We start from the raw sequence: 20,618 nt of genomic DNA on the forward strand, positions 1-20,618 counted from the left end.
GTACATTGGTACATAGAGCAGGGGTCTCAAACTCATTTTCACTCCGGGCCACATCAGCATGATGGTCGCCCACAAAGGGCCGGTTGTAAATGTAACTACTCGTAACTCTCTGCATTCACAGTTTAAAGTAGTCTTCAATGTACTCACAATACATTTCCATGTTAAATGTACAGTAACCAGCCAAAGAGCTGCTTCTAACTGTTTAAGTATCTCATAATTTTGACTTTCAATCGCATCATTTTGACTGTCAATCTCATCTTTTTGACTTTCAATCGCATAATTTTGACTTTCAATCGCATAATTCTGACTGTCAATCTCATCATTTTGACTGTCAATCTCATAATTTTGATTTTCAATCTCATAATTTTGACTTTCAATCTCATCTTTTTGACTTTCAATCTCATCTTTTTGACTTTCTATCTCATCTTTTTGACTTTCTATCTCATAAATTTGACTTTCTATCTCAGAATTATGACTTTCTATCATAGTTATGACTTTCTATCTAATAACTTCGACTTTCTATCTCATAATTTCGACTATGGGGATACTTTTTTTATTATTAGTCTAATTTAAAAAAAGAAAAAAAAGAAAAAATATTTTACCCTTTGGCGGATTCGCGGGCCACGTAAAATGACGTGGCGGGCCGGATTCAGCCCGCGGGCCGGGAGTTTGAGACCCCTGACATAGAGAGTGATAAGAAGCTGTACATGGAGGGACTTAGGGGGAATGTAGGTGAAGGAAACAGGAAGAGATGCCACACAAACAGCTGTTCACCGCTCGCTGCAACCGGTCAGCCGGCTGGTTCTTGTGTCAAAAATGTGTTCTTGTGTTATTCATTATCTGTTTATACATCACACTTAAATATATAAATATGAATATATAGTTACATTGTTTGTGTTATATGCTACTTATAACTTCTGTTTTTATTATCTTTTTTGTTTCTGCAGTAACAAACATTTCCATGACAGCGATCTACTGCACTTCCCACTAATCACCAGTATAGGTCAATACAGATTTACATATGACTTTCTGCATTCTCAACAACAAACTGACATGAAAAAGTGATTTGTCTGTGTGTTTTAGTACCATGGGAGTTGGTTAAGATGACGTCCTTGGCCTTCAGAGAGGCCGGCGACGGGTTGTTGAATGACAAGCGATGGAAGTTGACGGTGTGGTCGCACACGGCACCCGGGAAGCCCACGCTCCACTCGTCACTCTGGGAGCAGTGAGCGGGGTCGAGCAGGGGGCTCATGGGCACCACTTTGTGGTTGATGTTTCCTGAAAACAAGGAATTGTGGTTCAGTCGGATGCAGGGACGGAGGACAAGCCCACCTGAGCTGCATTAACCGGAATTTTAAAAACTGGTATTTGCAGTTTTATGATGCGGCCGGATATGTTGGTTAAATGAGCTGTTTTACGTCTTATTGACTGACTTAAAACAGAACAAAAAATGAAAGATAGAAATTTGAACCATTGTCTTCAGTAGGAACCAATAGGCTTTGGACTGAGTGCTACAATCAAGGTAAGGAATTATGTTTGGTTTTGGCTATTTGATGGCTATAAGAAATATACTTTAACAACAGTTTTCTGAAAATGGATTGAGGGACTGATTAAAGAAGTAGTTTGGAAAGGTTATACAACATTGAGTACCTGTGAGGGAGCCATCAGTGTCCACCAGCTGCACCTCATGCTCCCACCTGAAGCTGGCCTTGTTGGGGGAGTTGAAGTACTGGTTCCCACGAAACCTGACAGCCCAGCCACCACAGCGATCCGCACACGTCCCCAAGATCGCGGCCACCCCGATGGCTGCGCAAGAGCTATGGTTGAAGTTGATGAACTTGGTGTTGAGGACACTCAGGCCATCGTCCAGCGGCGCAATGACACCTCGGTGGGTGCAGTAGTTATCTCCCAGTCCGAGCTCGGCCACGTGGCCCACGATGGTGCAGTTGGATATCGTCGCCCCCCCTCCCTCACCGTAGCCCTGCACGGCCCACTGCAGGATGCGCTTGGCTTCGATACCGGCTTTCTCGTTGTTGACCATGGTGAAGTCAAGAAATTGCACGGCGCCCACGTTGACCCACTCGGCGCCTTTCTCACAGTTCCAGGTGGTGAGGGAACGGAAGACAGCGGGCTCGGGGGTTATGGAGCGGCAGACTCCGTCCTTCATGGGGAAGAAGTCCGTGAAGATCCAGAGGCCGAACCAGCCCTGGGAGTGCGCGGTGTTGTTGTAAAACTCACCGAGGGGAACCCTCTTCTGGCAGATGTTAGGGTCGTAGGACGGGCCGTCGGGGTGCTCGTGCATGCGGTACCAGAAGCCGAAGTGGGTGCCCCCCGCGGCGACGTTGTGGCGGATGATGTTGTTGGGATTGGTGACCCAGTAGGCGGCGGGCGTGACGTCGTCATTCAGCAGGCTGGTGCTTTGTTTGACGAACACGGCCAGGTTGTACTGCAGGATGTTCCCCGTCTCGATGCCATCCTCGATGAAGAAGGCCCCGCCCATGATGTCGTAGATGACGTTGTGCTCCACCAACAGGTTGTGGGTGTTGTGGATGGTCACGGCCCTGTTGAAGGTCCGGTGGATACTACAACCCCGCACGTATGACTTGTAGTCGATGTCTCCCATCAGATGCCAGTGGATGGGATAACGTCCCAGCCTGAAGGCCTGTCCTGCATAGTAGACCTAAAAGAGCACAACGTTTAGCATTTCAATTTGTGTGATTTGTCTCAGTAATCTGATCAACATGATTAGATGCAAAGAATAAAATACGTTACAGCGGAGAAAGCTTGAAGCGTCTCACCTCAACATTTTCCAGTCTGCCTATTGCGAGATTCTTATTTGGTGTGGGTGCGTGGAACATGATGCAGCCTCCAAACTGGTCGCTGCCGGTCTCCTCTCCAAACCTTCCTTGGAAACAGGTTTGGGTGCTGAATTCACCTGCAGCACAGGGACAGAAAGATGTTTATCCATACATGTAGGTGAATCTGAAGTAGTTGTCAGTTTGAATATATTTGACTGCACAGCAACGTTATGTCTCTTCTTTACTTTTACACAGCGGTTTGGGTCAAATCAAATCAGACAAGTTGAAACACAGTACCTGTGTTGAAGCCGTCGGGGCAGGCTTCGATCGTTTCGTCCCAGTCTTGGTGTTCGGAGCCTCGCACCACGATGTTCCTGGTGAGGAGACCCACCTCGGCTCGGCCCTCAAACACTGTACCGTCGGGCAGCGTGACGGTCACCCCGAGGTGAGTGTACTTGAGCGGTTCTGTCAGGGTTATGGTCCTGCCCTCGGTCGACACGGCGGCGATCCTCATCTGCTCGTTCTCTCTCTGGCTGTGCCTGAAAAACGGAAATACATGATTTCTACTTGCGGCTCCATGACATTGTTTTATTTGTGTCAATGCATAGAATATACAGTAAATATGACTGGACCTCCCTAAAAGAAAAGGGTCTTAGTATTCAATGTGTCAAACCACCCACCTGTGGCTTTTGTGTTTATTTATGGGTTACAACAAACTCCCAAAAAGATTTTGGAACATTTTTGTCTTCACTCAATGTTGACACAATTATAAAATTTGCCGTTTTAACTTTTAATCATTGTGTTTTTCTGCTTCGACCACATGCATGAATTGGAGACTGCACCTGTGGCCGGTGGATACGATGACAATTTCATCTCCAGCTTTCCACGTCACCGCCTTCATCAGAGTCAGTGTGACGGAGCCGCTGGCTGCCGTCTGGGCCAGGTGGGTCCAGGGGACAGGAACTGGGATGCCTGGAGGAACAGGTTGTCAACAATGACTTGCACCCGAGGAGGGCAGGTGAGGTGTCACTCATAATGACATCCATAATCCCTTAAGGACACACGACTCAAATGACTCTGTCAGTTTAGCATTACGTGACATGCAATCATGGGTTTTTAGGAATATTTGGGTCACGACTATTTCACTTCTCTGTTGCTGCTGGCGGTGGAAGTATTCTGATAGTTTTAAGACATACAGCAAATTATTTAATCTCACTAGAAAAGGTGTTGGTAGGCAGATTATTTTCTTTGAACAGAGCTAGGCTAGCTGATTTGTGCTAAGCTAAGCTAACTGTCTGCTGGCTGTAGTTTCATATTTAGCTGTTTGAATGTGTATGTTTCATACCGTGCAGGTCCAGTACTCCCTCTCTGACACCCAGCGTCTTGGCTCCATAAACAGGTATTTCAGGTGAGCGCAGGTTTCCATGGAGCGTGATGATGGCTTTGTGCTGGAATGGCGCCCCCTCCTGGCCGATCTGGAGCAGTCCACCGTCCGTGATCAGGATGTTTTCTGCCTGCAGCTCGATGTCCGCCTCATCAAACACCAACGCGCCTCCTGAGGACAAAGAAACAGTACGTTTCAAACCCAAGACTGGTGGCAACAACAAAACATTGACAAGATTTACATGAGGTCCGAAACGAGGACTTTTTTTAATGTTAATATATCATCTTTTTGGCACTAGTTCCACTAAACTAATACTGAATTCAGAAAATGCTTGTTTGTGTCCTTAAACTTTGCAACAAAAAAATTGTATATAAAATATATTTCACTTCTTAAAAAGTCTTGAGTGGCTCAATTTTCTTTGTCACAGGAAATTATCCATACATTATCTTTAACCGCTTATCCTGTTCAGGGTCGCGGGGGTGCTGGAGCCAATCCCAGCTGACATTTGACGAAGGCATAGGTCGCCAGACTATCTCAGTGCTGACACTTGGAGACATGCAACCATTCATGCTAACCTGCAAACCTATGCTGACACAGGGAGAACAAAAGCACTTGACACAGAAGGGCCGTCCAGCCCGGGCCCTTCTTGCTCTGAGGTGACAGTGCTAGCCACTACACCACCGTGCAGCCCACATGTAATCGTATGAGCTACTATTGCAGTGACATATAACCGTCGGTTCCTTCAAACACACAATGTATGTAGTTAAACATGTCCAAAACAGCCAGGATCAAGACCTATGTGTACCTTGAATGAGGAGCATTTTCAGCACAGGGGTGCTGGTGTCCAGCAGGATGGTCTGGCCTTTAGTGATGACGGCAAACGAGCCCTTCTCAGGTGGAGACAGACCGCCCCACGTGAACCTGGACGACCACACGTCCACGTAGAAGAAGTCCGCGTTATCCTGAAGAAAGAGGCGAAGAACAAACATGTGTGATAGAGACATGAGTCTCATCATATAAGGAACCGTGTTGTGCGTCAGGTCGGGGGACGTGATCTCACCGTCTTGGCGATGCCTCGGTCTCCGATGCTGAGTCTGGCTTTGGTTTCCTGAGACTGTCGCTGAGAGTTGGTCACACAGATGACGTGTGTGCTGTTGGTGGACTGAACGTCACACACGGAGCCCGCCACGGTCACGTTGACTTCATTTATGTCGGTGCTGTGGGCGGGAAAGTAGATCCATAAATGAATTGATTATATATACATATACATTTTACTGTGACATACACATATGTGTATAAAAGATACAACAACATACTTTACCTTAACATGATAACCCTGTGTACTATAATGTACCATACCTCAGTTAAATCGCACATGTATGGTAAGAATTTATATAATTTTAAAGGATGATATAATACAATAGCATGCTGGATAGCAATGATTGTAAAATAATAAAATATAACTTACTTTAACATACTATATCATGCTACAATATATATAGTTTATATGCCATACTAAAACATTGTAATATACCACGTAGTTTACCCTATATTATCATACAAAATAATATTATTTTACATTAAACTGTCATAGTATAATTTAACATTACAATTAATGATATACTATAATTAAATAGAATAGAGGGGAATATTTATATTTATGTGTTACGATGGTGTCTTGTTATATAAAACTATATGATATAATGTTTAACATAATTATGAATATATTTTTCTGCTCTTCATCACAATATGCTTTTAATGGGCTGTATGTGCAGATAGAACTGTACATTGAAGCTTTATTCTTGGCACTATTTATAAACGAATTGTATTAAAAGTATTGTTTTCGTATCGTTAAATTTCTAAAATCACTTTGTGGCAAAAACAAGAGAAGGTCTTTGCATTAAACCCAATGAAAGCAAAGACGTCCCCTGGGACACATTGTGTAACGTGAGTGAGCGCCTGATTGTTAACCAGCGGTCCGTAACCCGGGGGTGTGTCTCTCCATTGTGCTCTGTTCCTTCACTGCACCTGAAACCAGAGCCGGTGATTGTGAGCCGCGTGCCTCCGGCGGTGCCTCCTCTGCGCGGAGAGACCTCGGTGATCACCGGCGTCAGCTGAGATTTGTAGGCGTAGCCGTCTGATATGTTGACGGCGTCCAGCTGGTTGATGACGGCGACCACACAGCTCACCTGCGACTGAGTGTCTGAGAGCAGACGGGACAGCAGGACAGACGACAACAAAAGGGACAGCAAGAATCGAGATGCTTAAAGATAACAAGCAGCCTTCAGATGTCTTATCGGCCGTGACAAGTTCTTTTCTGACACAACATGCCCCTGATTGCATTGACATTGTCTCCTGCCATGAAAGGCTGTCAACATTCCTCTTAGTCCAGCTTAATGAGTCGAGAACTAAAAATATAGTGAACCGGCAGGAACACATTCTTTCCAAAAGAAAAACTTGAAAACCCTTCAACCCCTTAAGATGGAAAGCTGTTGATGAGAACAAGCAAACTGTAAAATAACTGATACAAATGTGGGTTTTTTTGGGACGTATAAAAGCGTAAGTTTGGTTTCAGAAATCAAGATGAAATTGGTCACTGTGCTTCCCGTAATAATGTCAGTAAATAAATAAATAAATACTTTGTACATCTCTTACTGCACCAACCCTACTAAGAAGCCCTCCACTATCCTGGTGAAGTAAAGGACGCTGAACTAAACTTACCGTTGATGGACGGAGACTGGCAGTACAGACGGGACGATGTGGAACCCTCTCGGCGAACTTCACACTCCTCCCCGCAGATCGTCACACTGGAGGTGTGCGGGTCGAACCCAGAACCCTCCACCGACAGCAGAGCGCCGCCGCCATAACTTCCTGAGTCACGGATGAGGGAGGAAGAATTGATCAATATCAGACTTGAATTGTGAGGAAGAAAAGAGAACGAGGAGTACGAGGATGAAGACAAACACAATTCAAATGTACACACAGGCACACAAACAAGAAATGGATTGGAATGGATACCCTCGTTGGGCTGCACGCTGCTCAGCGTCAGTTCGTGCGTGAACATGACATCCGACTGGGCGTGACCTTTGACCTGGTGGTGCAGATCGACTGGGTACGCCCCCCCCGGGTTGTCTCCCGCAGTGCAGTGAATCTGCGTGTCAGAGACGGTGGACAGGACACAGGGGACGTGGTTTATGGTGACGGAGACGTGCCGGGAGTCGTTGCCAAATCCTGAGCCGGTCAGCGTGACTGTCGCGCCGCTCGGCCCTGTGGGACATAAACCCAGGGGAAGGTTATCATTGACATTGGTGAACACATACGGTAAACACACACAAATGCTCAGACGGATCCACTGATGTATGTGATACTTTAATTATGATGGCTTCATTGTTTTTATCAAAATTGGCGGATGCAGAGGACCGTAGTTACCAGAGCTGGGGCTGATGGAGCTGATGACGGGAGTGTGGGCTGCGGAGTAGGTGAAGTTGAGCGGAGGGTACCGCACCGAGAAGACCTGGATGTCGGCGGTCACCGGCCCCTCGCCGCGAGGAGGCGTCAGGCAGCGGAGCAGGCCAGCCGTCACCTCCTGAACCTCGCAGGGCGAGCCACCGACCGTCACGCTGGTGTTCCCTGGAGCGAATCCGTTTCCGGTGAAGACAAGAGGGGTCCCTCCAGCCAGGCTGCCCACGTCCGGGTTGAGGGTGGCTCGGGCACGGCTGCTCAGGGTGGCGGAACCGGATGCAAGGCCCTTGCTTCTCACAATCACTCTGACTGGGTGTTCTCCCGCGGGGAGGGAGTTTCCCATCAGCGTAATGTTGCCGTCAGTCACGGCGGTGACCCCCAGCTCAGAGGTGCCGGCAAAGACCGCCACGTTGTCCACGCTGCTGCCAAAGCCTGAGCCGGCGATGGTGACGGTGGTCGGGTCGCTGATGCTGTCGGGTGAAATACTGGAGAGCGTGGGAGTGACAGAAGAAGAGTACTTGAAGGAGCAGTTTGAATGACAGGAACTTAGGATCCTGCCCGCGTGGAAGACGACATCACCGGCCTGCGGCTGAGAGGGAGCGGTGTCGCAGGTGATGTGAGTGTAATTGAGTGACACAACAGAGCACGGCTGGCCGGCCACAGTCACCTGTCCTCCGGAGAAGCCGGATCCGCGGACGAGGAGCCGCGTGTGGCCGTTGGGGCTGCCGACGGGGGGCGAGACGGAGTCGACCGCCGGCAGAACCACAAAGCGGCGGCCGAGCTCGTTCTGCACGGTGATGATGGCGCTGCCCAGGTTGTTGACTCTGACGGCTACGGGGAGAGCGACGCCGATGGGAAGTTGGCTGTCGCCGCCGAGCCGACAGTTGATCTCAGAGTGAGAGCTGTTGATCACCTGGCAGGGCTGATCTCCCACCGTCACCTACAGGACACACAGACGCCAGAGTCAGACAGGTGAGGAAAACTCTCAGCAGCACAAAGATGATTTAACATTTCAATCCATTTGAGATTTAAATCCATTGAGATAGATAAGGCCGTAAAATTCTCCTGCTAACCTCATTAGCGCAGGCGGTGTCGCTGAAGGCTGTGCCCTCAATGTGGATGACCTGGTGGTATGATCCCTGGTTGGGAGAGATGGAGTGGACTGTGGGGGTGGAGCAGGCGGAGGCACTGAAGGAAATGCAGCCTGAGGTCACATTGGTCTCCGGGCACTGTGGGGAGGCGACGCACTGCGGGGCTGCTCTGGAGACGCGACGAGAACCTGAAGGGAGGGACAGTTTGATCTGTTGAATTGTTTTTAATTTGACTCAGACCTCATTTGGCTTGATGTTGAGTTTCCTGTCTATCTTTAAATATCAAAAGATAAACGTCATTCCCCTGATCTGACTTGATTTACATCCTCTTACGTGAAATACTAATAATTACACCCGTACTTTTTTATTTTACTTGGTACCTTCAGTCTGTTCGGGACTCTTTTTGGCCCGATCTAAAAAAATAAAGTAGGTGGAGACATACATAGGTGGGGAGGAGTGGAGTAAAAGCAGCTACTTCTCTAAATAGCTGATAAAATGGATGCTGAGTAATTTGTGCTTTTGTTTTAAATGATTTCTATGACTGTATTATATTGATGTTTATATGTTTTCATTAGGTGCATTAGTGTACAAATGGCATATTAGTAGCATATACATCTCCTTCCACTGCCTCCCTAACTACAGGGTCACAATGATAATAAGTCATGGGACTTCTATCCTGATGAATTTTTAATACATCAAATAAGATCACGTTCTTAAGGAGCTCCCCGAGTATTATTTGTACTTTCACTGGAGAGCTGCAGACTGAGAACATCTCATCCACATCTATAAGTTTACCTCCGGTCACATGTCTGGCCTCCATGCCTCCCACGCTGACAGAGACCCTGCTTCTCCTCTCCGCCCGGGCCTCGGCTTTCACGACTCCCTGCAGGCTCCTGCGGTTGGCGTCGTCTATGTAGCCGCTGCTGTAGTAATACACACCGGGCGCAGTGAAGCGGTAGGAGAAAAACCCTGAGGGGGAGTGAGAGAGTTGATAAGTACTGTACCGTAGAGGACATCGAATCATAATGAAGCATTCTTGGACATGGTGTGCATTCGCCTCGACACATTCCTCACCTCACATATCACAACATTACAACATCGCAGACACAACACGATTTTCATTTGAATGAGATCACGTTGATGTATTAATTAAGTGCAGCTGCAGCAGAATTTATGGGAAATGAACTAGAACTGAACCATCGATGTCCTTTTTCTTAATCCACTAAGAAAAGAGTGAACACAGACCAACGGCCCATATTGCAATTCAAGAAAGTATGAGCTGCAATTACAGCTGTTATTATTATTATTGTATTTTTCTTTACATCCAGGCTTAAAAATCCCAAATGAAGCACTGTATATCATGTGTGACTGATTTTCTTTTGTTGTTTGCAATGTATTTATTGTTTATTTATTTGACGGGGACAGTGCACAGCTTCTTAGCCGTACCACAGATAAGCTCATTTACATCGGTATTCCCTGGGCAGGAAACAGAGAATAACATCTCTGTTTGGAGTCATAATGCTCTTTTTGAGCTCTCTTCTTGGATAGTTCTTGCTTGAAAAAGAGATTTTAATATCACTTTTATCTGATTAATCAAAGGAAAAGAAGAAGAGGGAACAAACACAAAGCCTCATAACTAAATAGAGCTTCCCTGGCACACTGATGGTATCGAACAGTAAAATCAGGGTAGGTGACTCCGTATTCTACCTTTGGGTGTCTTGGTGTCTCCGCTGTAGAGTGGTCCCCCATCGTGGATGGTTTCACTCGGGCTGGAAACACTAACGACCCCGTAAACGTCTTTCTGGAAGGCCGGTGCCTCCCAGCGCCACAATACTGTGTCTCCGACAAACACCGTCAGTGGGGCGGGATTCCACGCATACCCCTGTCCATAAGCTGGAACACACAAACAACAAATGTAAAGTCTGACAGACAAAATAACACACGGGAAAGGTTTCGTTGTCTGAGATCAAGCAACATGTTATCAAAATTCCTTGCGAGTGCAATTCTAAATGTGGCTAATTATGAAAACCTGGAGGTGGAACAGGTTTTGAAACACACAGCTTCGTTGCTTGCAGCAGCTTTGGGAAACGTGATCCTCTTTCTGTTGTGTTCTGTTTTAGTCAACTCAGATTTAATTTGACACCTACAGAAAGGATCGAAACGTTAACCTACTGCTGTGGGATCCCTGGTTGGTGACGACGTGAGTCTTCTCCTCCGACTGCAACACACACTGCAGTTCCTTCTCTGAGGCGGCCTTCACTTCACACTCAACTCCTCCTGTCACATCGCAAACCAACACAAAACGTGTGTGAGAACACATACGGAACCTGAAGCGGTCACATTATCGTGCAGCTTTTCCCCCCCTCAACCATTCATTTGATATCCAGTTCCACAGATGGAATCTTGTTGTTAAACACTGACATTGTTGAATGGTTTTTGGTGGGGACTGTTGGCGTGGTAATAAGTCAGTTTGATATAGTCGGGTCTCATTTCGCTTACCGGCGGAGACTTTGTTGTCCGAGGTATTGTTGCTGAAACCAGACCCAGACACAGTCAGCATGGTTCCTCCCATCAAGGAGCCGATTTGTGGGGAGATGCTGTAGATTTCCAGGACGTATTCAATGGTGGTGTTCACACCATTGCTATGAAACAAAAACAAAAAGTTCAATTAAGTCCCAAAATGAGACTCAAACTTGTGATGATAACATCACAAGTTTGAGTTTTAGCGCTGTAGTTTTTGGATTTGGGAGAGAGTTGTTCACGTTCACTAATGTTCTTTGGCTGTCTTGGACAATAGGAATAACATGTATGATTTTTGCAAATGGACGTAGTTCCCTTTTAATGTTTCCCCACGTAAAAAACAACTGCTACACATGAAGTCATTTACATGAACTACGTTTTTTGTTTCGTCTCCAAGCATGCTGTACATACTGTTAGAATTTTGTGTTAAAAAATCCCAAAACATCACGGGACATTTCTAACAACATGACGCCTGAACGTTTTTGATAAAATCCTTATCTTCAGATCTACTCTGTACCCTTAAGCATTGTGCAACAAAAGCTCTCTTCACGCCTTTCTGGCCTGCATGAAATAATTCGCAGCTGCCGATACGACATTCTCTCATATGGTGCGTAACGGATGAACTGTTGCCCGGGTGAAACGATCTTTCACGGTTGCTCTACCTCGTCTGTGGGTTGCCATTGTTTCCAAGCTGTACATCCACCTTGTGCGTGCCAGGCGGCAGCACGGGGAGACGACATGTGATGATTGTGGTCGTCCACTGCACCGTCACACACTCCTTCCCGCCCACGAACACGACGCTGTCGTTGTCTCGGCCTCCCAGGTTCGAGCCCTGGATGGTGAGAACCTCATGTCCTACACAAAAGGCATCAAGAAAAGAGAAGAGAAACGTCAACAGATCTCTTCCAGGTCGGAGCTTCTGTCACTCAAGTGCCAAGATAATTAGCACTTGTCTTCTGCTAAAGTGAGCACCACTGGTTATCCGACACGTATATAATTGGACTGGTACATCATGTTCCTCAACAACAGGATGCTGACTGTTAGTAACCTGTTGTGAATCATCTGGTTTCAGAGTACAGCATAATGTTCCCAACAATCAAGAAGTAATACAAAACATATTGTCTTCCTGGAACTAATTCACTTATGACAAATGTACAGTGCCTTTAGATAACTAGTGACTTGTTTTGCGAGAGAGTAAAAAGGCGTGGCATTGAAACACAATGAATACACATGAAATCTTTTTCTTTTCGTCAACAAAGAGAAACCCGAGCACGTATGTCTGTTTCATTCACTAGAGCGATAGTATTACTGTTGACCTTTCAGGACAAAACAAATCCTCCCCATTAAACCTCTCGTCTGGGTTTTGCCCATCTCAGTAACTCGTTATCATAATCGTACCTCACTGAGTGGTATACAAATGCATGAATACAGTTCATAAAGGCCTCACAAACTCACCAATCACAGTGGTAGTGCTGGGACTCAGGCCTGAGATCCGGGCTGTCAGGTTGTTATCGTAGGTGAAGGATCTGCCGGCTGTCTGACTCATGTTTCCCACCATCACGGTGACGGTCTGTGATCCTGCAGTCCCCTGAAATAAGTAATGTCAGCATTTATTTATTAAGAAACAAGTCAAATAAGTGCCTTATTCAGAGCTCAGGCTCTTTGCAAGGCTGGAAAATGACATGTCTAAATAATTTGTCAACAAAACTTGCTTTCAAACGAAACTTTGTATTATAACAACGGCAACAGTGCTTGTATGTGCCGACATATAAGAGTGTATAGTGTGTGCTGACTCTTTGAGTTGATGCAGGAAAATGTTTCTCCCTCATAAACAGCAGTTTGTACACTTACTGCTGGCGTTCTGCATTTCAGCTCAGCATCACTGGCATGAACCACGGTGCACTCGTCACTGCCGACCGTAACCGTGGTGTTCTGGCTGAAGCCGAAACCTGTCACCGTCAGCAGAGTGTCTCCTGGGGAAAAAACATATAAGAAGATAATGTTATACACTATCGTATTCCAGAGAAAGTGATTCTGCTTTTGATTTTCTGATAAATAATAACACGTGTACAGATAGGTTTGCGTAAAGTCTGACCTGCCACGCTTCCAGAGAGCGGGGAGAAAGAGGAAACAATGAGCTTGTAGGTGAAGTGGAAGATGTTGCCTCCCGAGGAGCGTGCATCACCCAGAGAGGGGAAGCTCACCAACACGGGGTAAGTACCCGCGCTGGAGCTGCCGAGTCTGCACACCCGAGTGGTCGCTGAAATACCATTGTCAAAATGTGGTTTAACTCCTTTCATTAGATAATAAACAGCCGACTCATTTTAATGACAGGATCCAGTGTTCACTCCTAAAATCTTCTTTCACTCACCGGTAATCTGTTCAACGTGGCACCGGGTCTTTCCCACAAGGATGGAGGCGTTTTCACTGCTGAAGTCAGTCCCAGTGACAGTCAAAAGAGTCCCCACACCATTAGATCCTGAAAGAGTCAGCGATACAGAACCCTCACCACCATCGCCATGTTTTACATGAAGCATACGTACACAAAAGCTCACAATTCACTAAATCTTGACAGGATTGTTGTCAGTTTTTTTCTGCACTTGAAAATGCAATATATAGCATACTGTTTTGGTATTGAATGTTTTACACATAAAATTATTTAAACCTTCGAAATACAAGAACGCCAATTAGATATATATTAAGCCTTAAAAATCAATCGATAAGCAATAATGCTTCATGTTGAATGAATCAATAACATTTCAGAGACAGGACACCTTGAGATGGGCTGATTCCAGTCACAACTGGAGTCTTGTCCTCAGACCATTCATATCCACAGTCGCCAGAACACTTTGAGGGAATGCCGTTGATGTAAACCTCCACCTGCAAACACGGAAAATCAGAAAATGTTGAGTTCAGGACCAAGTTTCACCACATAAAAAAAGACCCACTGGGCTGGGATAACCACTAACACAGGGGCCTATGGTTGTGTTTCCCCCAGAACATTTTGATTTCCTGCATTCTGCTGAATGTCTTTATTTATTCTACGGAAATCACAAAACTCAGGCGCCAAGTGACAAATAAGTCTGAGACCTGACTTATAAGCGCTAACACAGCGATATTCTGTCTCTTCGCCCTGGACCTCAGTCCTGGCTACATGAAGATCCAGCAGCCTCTCCCCCCCCAGCATCACGCTGGCCACGCAGGCCACGAGGAAGCCGCGGCCTTCAACCCTCCTCAAACCCTGACAGGTCACAAGCCATTTCGCTGGTCGAAACAAACGTTCTATTCTGAGTAAGGCCCTTACCCCGCTGGGACGAATCCCTTCCGCGATCCGTTCCCCGCTTTTTCTTTTTGTGTACACATTCCGGCAGAAGGATCACGACTAAGCCTCACTCCTCTACTGACCGATGATTCCCGGTAGGATGCACGGACCACGTCTCCTCAACCGAAGTTAAACTGTCCTCTCTGCAGCGAGTACAGATCGGACCTGCGTTTGCTCACACGAGCCACGCCACGACGGACCGAAAACAGCGGCAGCTCAAACGCCGCGCTGAGAAGCAGCCCCCCTTCCTCTCGAGGAAAAAGGACAACTCTTCCACGAACACTCTTCCCTTGCTCCGAAGCATCTCAAAGTAAGAGTTCATGGCGTCTGGGCATAGCTTAGCTTAATATAACCTACGTTCAATTCAGGTTATTCATTTATGGTTGATATTCCCGTATTTTGTTGTGAGAAGGTATTGCGTGATCAGCGCGGACGCCGAAGTTCCGCTGTATTGTGTATTTAACTGCTGTAACTGTCTGCATTAGATCAGTCGCTGTGAGTGGATGCAGAGTTTGTGTATTATTACTTGAGAGATGTGACAACAAAACAATACGCTCATCTCACCGCAGTGATAAAGGTCTGTTTTGTTTGGGGATTGTTTTCATTCATTTTATTTCACTTCGTGTGGCATTTCTCTCTTCCTTGAATCGACTCTGTGGGTGAAGTGTGGAATCGCGGCTATCGTGCATAAGTGTCGTCAGTTCGCGACGCGACAACGGCAGCTTGTGTAAGATATGATCAGCGACCCTTATTCTCACTACAACGCGACACAGCAGCTTTGATTCCTCTCCCTGCCTCTTTTTATTCCTCTTGTTTTCCGTAACTTACATACACATAGAGCTCCGGCTGATTGTGGGTGAACCCCCGCCTATTGTCCCAACGCACGTGATGCATCGGCACACGTGATTACATATAGCCACATCTCTGCCATTTTGTCCGCCATTTTGGTTGTAGTTTGTAGCTGTAGTTCCTTAGTTCCTTGTATGTATGCAAGTATGTGTGTGTGTGAGAAGGGAGGACCCTTCTCACACACACACATACTTGCATACATACATCCTCACCTAGATACACACACACACACACATACTTACATACAAACATCCTCATCCATTTTATTCATTTGACTGTAGGTATTAGGCATATAAAATTGTATGATAGCGTTTGTTGGTTGCAATATTAATTGATTTGATCATTTATTATTCTGATTTAATAAACTCTGTTATACTTTAAGGAGCAGTCGTCTGTGATTACTTGTGCATATGTATTTGATAAGACTGTATGTAGTAGCCCTGTGTATGAACTTAACCCTTCACTGTCACTGAATGTGTAGTCATACGCAGACTATTGACATTGTGAGTGACTACTAATTATGAGACTTAGTTTTATCGTTTGGTTATTGGTCCCTGTTCGCAGGGTGGTGCCCCGTTGTTATTAATAATCATTAATAATTGTTACATACATTAATAATTCTATTGATGTCAAGAATTCAGTTTCTTAAATGCTGATAACCCAAACACGCTCCTTTACGTTCCCAACACCATACAATAGAATATTAGAGGTCTTTAGCTGTCAGTCACTTCAGTACAAAGCAATTATTCAGTAGCATGCAATCATTTGATTCTATCCTGCCTGGAGGCACCTTATGTACAGATGCAGCTGCATAGTGCACCGCTACCAACAGAACCAGGACTAGTTCTGCAGACTTCATGGTAAGACACAACACACTTAACCAGCAGTGACCAAAACACACATTTGATCGACAGATGATGCTGAAACCCCAAACCAGATGTGCCCGAGGCTTTTTGAATCACGGTTGTACCTGTGGTTTGGTTTCCCGGACACGGAAGTAATCTCCTGTCAGGCTTCGCGTCAACAGACCTCCTTTCTTCTTCTCATGAGCAAAAACACCTGCGTTTTGGCCGGCGAGCGACGAGCCGACAACCTGCAATGACAATAAATCAGCGTTCAGAAAAAATATATGTAGATGTAGATGAAATTAGAGACACAAAAACTAAACAGAGCAATTCTCACCAATCAGCAAACAATAATGGTCATCGTCAAGATGAGAGCATTTTGAAATGATATCAGAGGGAATATTAACCATATCTGGCTCGCATTATGAGAATGAATTTCAGAATGAAGTTTGGTAGTGAAGAACATAATTCAACACACATATCTGATGAATATCTGTATGATATTACGGCTGCTACAGCTACTACTTCTGCAAATACAATCTTGATGATTGAAGATAACTTGTTAGTAACAAATAGATAACATTTTTGGGCAATGCATCGATATTAAAGTAATAACATCGAACAATTAGCATTTAAATAAATCACCAAAGATCTAAAAACACACAAAAAAAGGCAAATCTACCAAAACAATGACTAGAGAAGAGTGTGACCTGGATCAGAGGCTGGTCTCCGGGTCTGGTGAGCCACTCGACCCTCCACTTGGGGTCTCTGCAGCTTCCCTGCCTCTTGACGCTGACCTCACCCATCCCCGCGATTCCCTGTAGAGCGTACTTCAGGTCCTCCTCGCTGATGTCCACCGACAGACCTGAGAACAAGCACCGGCTGTGTAAACACACACTCCCTTGCAAAAGCAACTATTACGTATCTCATAGAAGCAGGCAGTGATGGGATTCAAGTACATCTACTCAAGTACTGTACTTGGGTACAATTTTGAGGTACTTGTACTTTACTCTCATCTTCTTCTACACCTTCAGCTCGGCCTCCGTAGATCTCCACGTCGAAGGTGCCGTTCAGAGGAGGGGTGGCTCTGTGAGGGCGAGTGATGCTGATGGTGGCTGCTCCGTCCCGGAACTCAGCCGTGTCCTCGCTGCGGTTGGACATCTGTGGAAGTGGAGAGGGAACAAAGGAGGATTAAAAAGACACAAGCTGATTCTGACGTCACGTGCTGTACGTCTGGAAGGAAACCGGTATTTCTGTCCAAAGTTGTATCCTTGATGTCATTTGTCTTTCTCTGTACGGAGGATTAATATGTGGAACTCATTTTTATAGTGTAATTGTATTTTCTCTTGTTCAGTGTATTTGTATATCTAAGGCCAGGCATAGAAAACTAGCTTAGGCTTTAAGTACTGTGGTACATTATGTAGCACTGCTCCCTGCTATACACTCACATTTATAATAATAAACTATATAATAAATTAGCTTAGTTAAAAAAACACCTGTATTTGATATATAACTTAACCCCACTTAAGTTTTTTTTAAATCATTACACAAACTGCCGAATGAAGCAACGACGGCTTAACGTCAGATTTAGATGAAGTAACGGACACTGCACCCTGTAGTCACACTTTTCCGTACCAGCCCTGATACACAGTTGTCAGTTAATCTGTTGACGATGACTGAACAGCAAGCGGAGGCGTGAGACACACACAGGATCACTGTGACGCCTCTCTGTACTCTTTAAGTCATATCACATGGCCGTGGGCTGTATTCATGAGTCACACTGCTGAAGATGACACCTGGCTTTCCTTGTGTTTGCTGTTTCAGAGAAACGCTATCGGGATAAATCACACTATTTAGCTCACGCTCGTATCGCCCTTTTTTGTCTGTGTTAACGGCACAGCGGCTCAGAGTTCAGCACAGTTGCATCGCAGCAGAAAGGTTTGACTTCTAGAACTCAAGCCTTCTTTTGTGAAACGCAAGCCAGGCAGATTCACCCCGACTGAAGTAGAGGGGAAATCCCCATCTTCTCTTGTAGCTCAACACATAACGTCGAGAAGTTTGGATCTCAACAGCGATAAAAACATTTCTTTTCATGTGTGCGTTTGTGACAATTTGGAAAACTAATACTGTCCTGTTCGGGGGGAAAATCTTGAGGCTCAAGTGAGGAGGTTGATGTTTTGGGGAGTGTCTGACTAACTGTCAGGTGGCTGCCCCTTTCTTACTCCACTTCAGCTTCACCCCAAGCTCCACACTCCCAGATTTAGGTTTCCTGGGTCTAAATATTAAGATGAACGGACAGCACATCTGTGTTTTCCCGCAGTCTACACTGCTGCCCAAAGAACGAATACACAGCAGAAGAATGAGTCTTTAAGATGACACTGTTACATAAATTCAACATATCCGTTACCTGCAGGAAGCCAACGCCTAGCAGCGGGAACCCGAAGGCACAACCGACTGGTGTGGCTTTGATCTCGTAGCTGATCTGTGAAGCGGTCGACGTGTCTTTGGCAACAGCGATCACCTCGAAGGACCGGCCAGAGCTCTCAAAGGGCGGAGGCCTCCTCCTGTGGGGAACGGCTGGAAGAAAACAACGCACAGAAATATATTGAATGCAAAGAAACGTATTCCGAAAAACAACATGCAGGAAAGACTATCAGGAATATAATCTGATTGCACTTCCAAACTTTGACATCCAACCCCAAATCAAAACTGCAATTAAGCTGCGTACCGCTTTCATCATTTGTGGCGGGATACTTCCCGATGTGAACAGCGTCCACGTAGAAATCCCCCCCGTCTTTGTAGAGGTAAAACTCCTGCAGATCGTAATTGCTTCCAATGTATTCCGTCTGCAGGGAGCTCTGCAGGTCCATGCATTTGTAACTCCATCTGTCGAGAGATAACTATGTCTAGAAGCCGTGACTTTGCTGAGAAGTTTGCACATAACTGAGAAAATAAAAGTGGCGTTTACTGACTTGTGCCCCTTCGTGAAGATAGTGCTGATCTTTGCGGTCTCAGTCTGGGTTTTGCCTTGGCTAAGGTAAGTGAACTTCATTCCAACTTCATCCTTCAACATCCCCTTGTATGCAAAGCAAAGCTGCACGGGGAAGAGTAAAAAGAATAGTAGAGATCGACAACCTTTAGTACATGTATCAACCACTTTCTTGATTGCATCCATTTGTTTTCATTTACAGTATGAATTCTACCCGTCTGTACAATAAATGAAGCGACTGTGTGTTTTACCGTGGGATGCTTGTCCAATGAGACCGATCTGTAGCTGCCACCAGACTCTTTGGTGTAAGTGTCCTTGAAGAGGACCTCGGCGTTCTTCAGCGACCACAGGCCGCAGAAAGCAGTGTTTTTCACCGGAGTGCCTTCTTCAGCACTGTTGAACTGGTGGGTGCAAGAAAACAGAAACCCGTAAGAACCCCAAATCAAATACTCTGCAAGGATTTAACATCCCTGAGCCGATTCACAGAAGTAAAAGGAGCACGAAAAATAGCTGAAACTCGTAGGGTGTGAACTCAAGGTGCGAATGCTTGTCACATTTCTCCAAATAAGTTTGTTTTCTCTCTCACTTTAAAACAAACGCACCGTTGATTTGTCCCCACTTACCTGAGAGTTGTCACTTTCAAAGTCGTTGAAGTATTTCACATCCGTCCCTTCGGAGGTCAGGACCTCAGCGGGACACTCAGCTTTCATCGTGTCCTCCAGAGCCGACTGCACCTGTTCACGATGGCACAAGCCGGACGTTAATATTGTTTCTACACAGTACAGGCAACAACCTCAGTCCAAAAAAGAGAATCGATTTTGACAAATTGTTTTGGAAATTAAATGAGATCTTATTTAGTCATTATCTCAAGGAGTAATGAGGCTTGTAGATGCTGACAGAGAGACACTCAACACACTTCAGACTCGGTTGCATTGAAGGCAATGGGCTTGGTGGGGATTCCCCCCCAGAGCAGAGTGAAGGTCTGCATGCTGCTTATCCCCTTTGTAACCTCGGCAATGGTGACGTTGGTGTCGAAGCCAAAAACTTCCCAGTGAAGAGGTTTGAAATCCCCTGCAGTCAAAGAAAAAAGTAGTTTATAGTATTAAGGTCAGCTACACAAATGCATGTGAAAGATGTGTAACAACCACCAACTACTTTTCTGTCTCTTCATACCTCTGTCAGAATCGAATGTGACCAGGTAGTTCGATCCTCGGCTGTCGACCTGTTTGGTGACCTGGACCGTGTCGGGTTTGATGGTCCAAAGGCTGTTCAACGATGCCTCCACCACATCAGCCGAGGCTGTAACTGGGATCGGTCCTTAAAAATCAGAACAAACACGAAGCTTGTGAACAAACATA

At 45.7% G+C, this 20,618-nt stretch overlaps 1 protein-coding gene across 1 annotated transcript in view; it reads right to left on the reverse strand.

Moving 5' to 3' along the window:
• The window catches only part of LOC306791119 (fibrocystin-L-like), a gene marked incomplete at both ends in the record, with an annotated part of 51,347 nt that overhangs the window by 22,522 nt on the left and 8,207 nt on the right, over window positions 1-20,618 (reverse strand). Inside the window, 33 exons of the mRNA XM_079287745.1 lie at window positions 1,087-1,278; window positions 1,651-2,680; window positions 2,799-2,935; window positions 3,096-3,337; window positions 3,641-3,770; window positions 4,144-4,353; window positions 4,988-5,144; window positions 5,243-5,399; window positions 6,211-6,385; window positions 6,904-7,053; window positions 7,201-7,449; window positions 7,612-8,584; window positions 8,718-8,923; window positions 9,531-9,704; window positions 10,443-10,628; window positions 10,908-11,012; window positions 11,235-11,377; window positions 11,918-12,110; window positions 12,711-12,843; window positions 13,107-13,228; window positions 13,351-13,515; window positions 13,627-13,734; window positions 14,030-14,135; window positions 16,397-16,519; window positions 16,982-17,136; window positions 17,300-17,432; window positions 18,679-18,848; window positions 19,000-19,157; window positions 19,244-19,365; window positions 19,512-19,661; window positions 19,884-19,994; window positions 20,177-20,331; window positions 20,434-20,577. Coding sequence (XP_079143871.1) covers window positions 1,087-1,278; window positions 1,651-2,680; window positions 2,799-2,935; window positions 3,096-3,337; window positions 3,641-3,770; window positions 4,144-4,353; window positions 4,988-5,144; window positions 5,243-5,399; window positions 6,211-6,385; window positions 6,904-7,053; window positions 7,201-7,449; window positions 7,612-8,584; window positions 8,718-8,923; window positions 9,531-9,704; window positions 10,443-10,628; window positions 10,908-11,012; window positions 11,235-11,377; window positions 11,918-12,110; window positions 12,711-12,843; window positions 13,107-13,228; window positions 13,351-13,515; window positions 13,627-13,734; window positions 14,030-14,135; window positions 16,397-16,519; window positions 16,982-17,136; window positions 17,300-17,432; window positions 18,679-18,848; window positions 19,000-19,157; window positions 19,244-19,365; window positions 19,512-19,661; window positions 19,884-19,994; window positions 20,177-20,331; window positions 20,434-20,577 — 6,864 coding nt within the window. The remainder of the gene's footprint in view (window positions 1-1,086; window positions 1,279-1,650; window positions 2,681-2,798; window positions 2,936-3,095; window positions 3,338-3,640; window positions 3,771-4,143; window positions 4,354-4,987; window positions 5,145-5,242; window positions 5,400-6,210; window positions 6,386-6,903; window positions 7,054-7,200; window positions 7,450-7,611; window positions 8,585-8,717; window positions 8,924-9,530; window positions 9,705-10,442; window positions 10,629-10,907; window positions 11,013-11,234; window positions 11,378-11,917; window positions 12,111-12,710; window positions 12,844-13,106; window positions 13,229-13,350; window positions 13,516-13,626; window positions 13,735-14,029; window positions 14,136-16,396; window positions 16,520-16,981; window positions 17,137-17,299; window positions 17,433-18,678; window positions 18,849-18,999; window positions 19,158-19,243; window positions 19,366-19,511; window positions 19,662-19,883; window positions 19,995-20,176; window positions 20,332-20,433; window positions 20,578-20,618) is intronic.

The sequence above is a fragment of the Melanostigma gelatinosum genome (genome assembly GCF_949748355.1).
Source record: "Melanostigma gelatinosum genome assembly, chromosome: 17".
Classification (NCBI taxonomy): Eukaryota; Metazoa; Chordata; class Actinopteri; order Perciformes; family Zoarcidae; genus Melanostigma; species Melanostigma gelatinosum.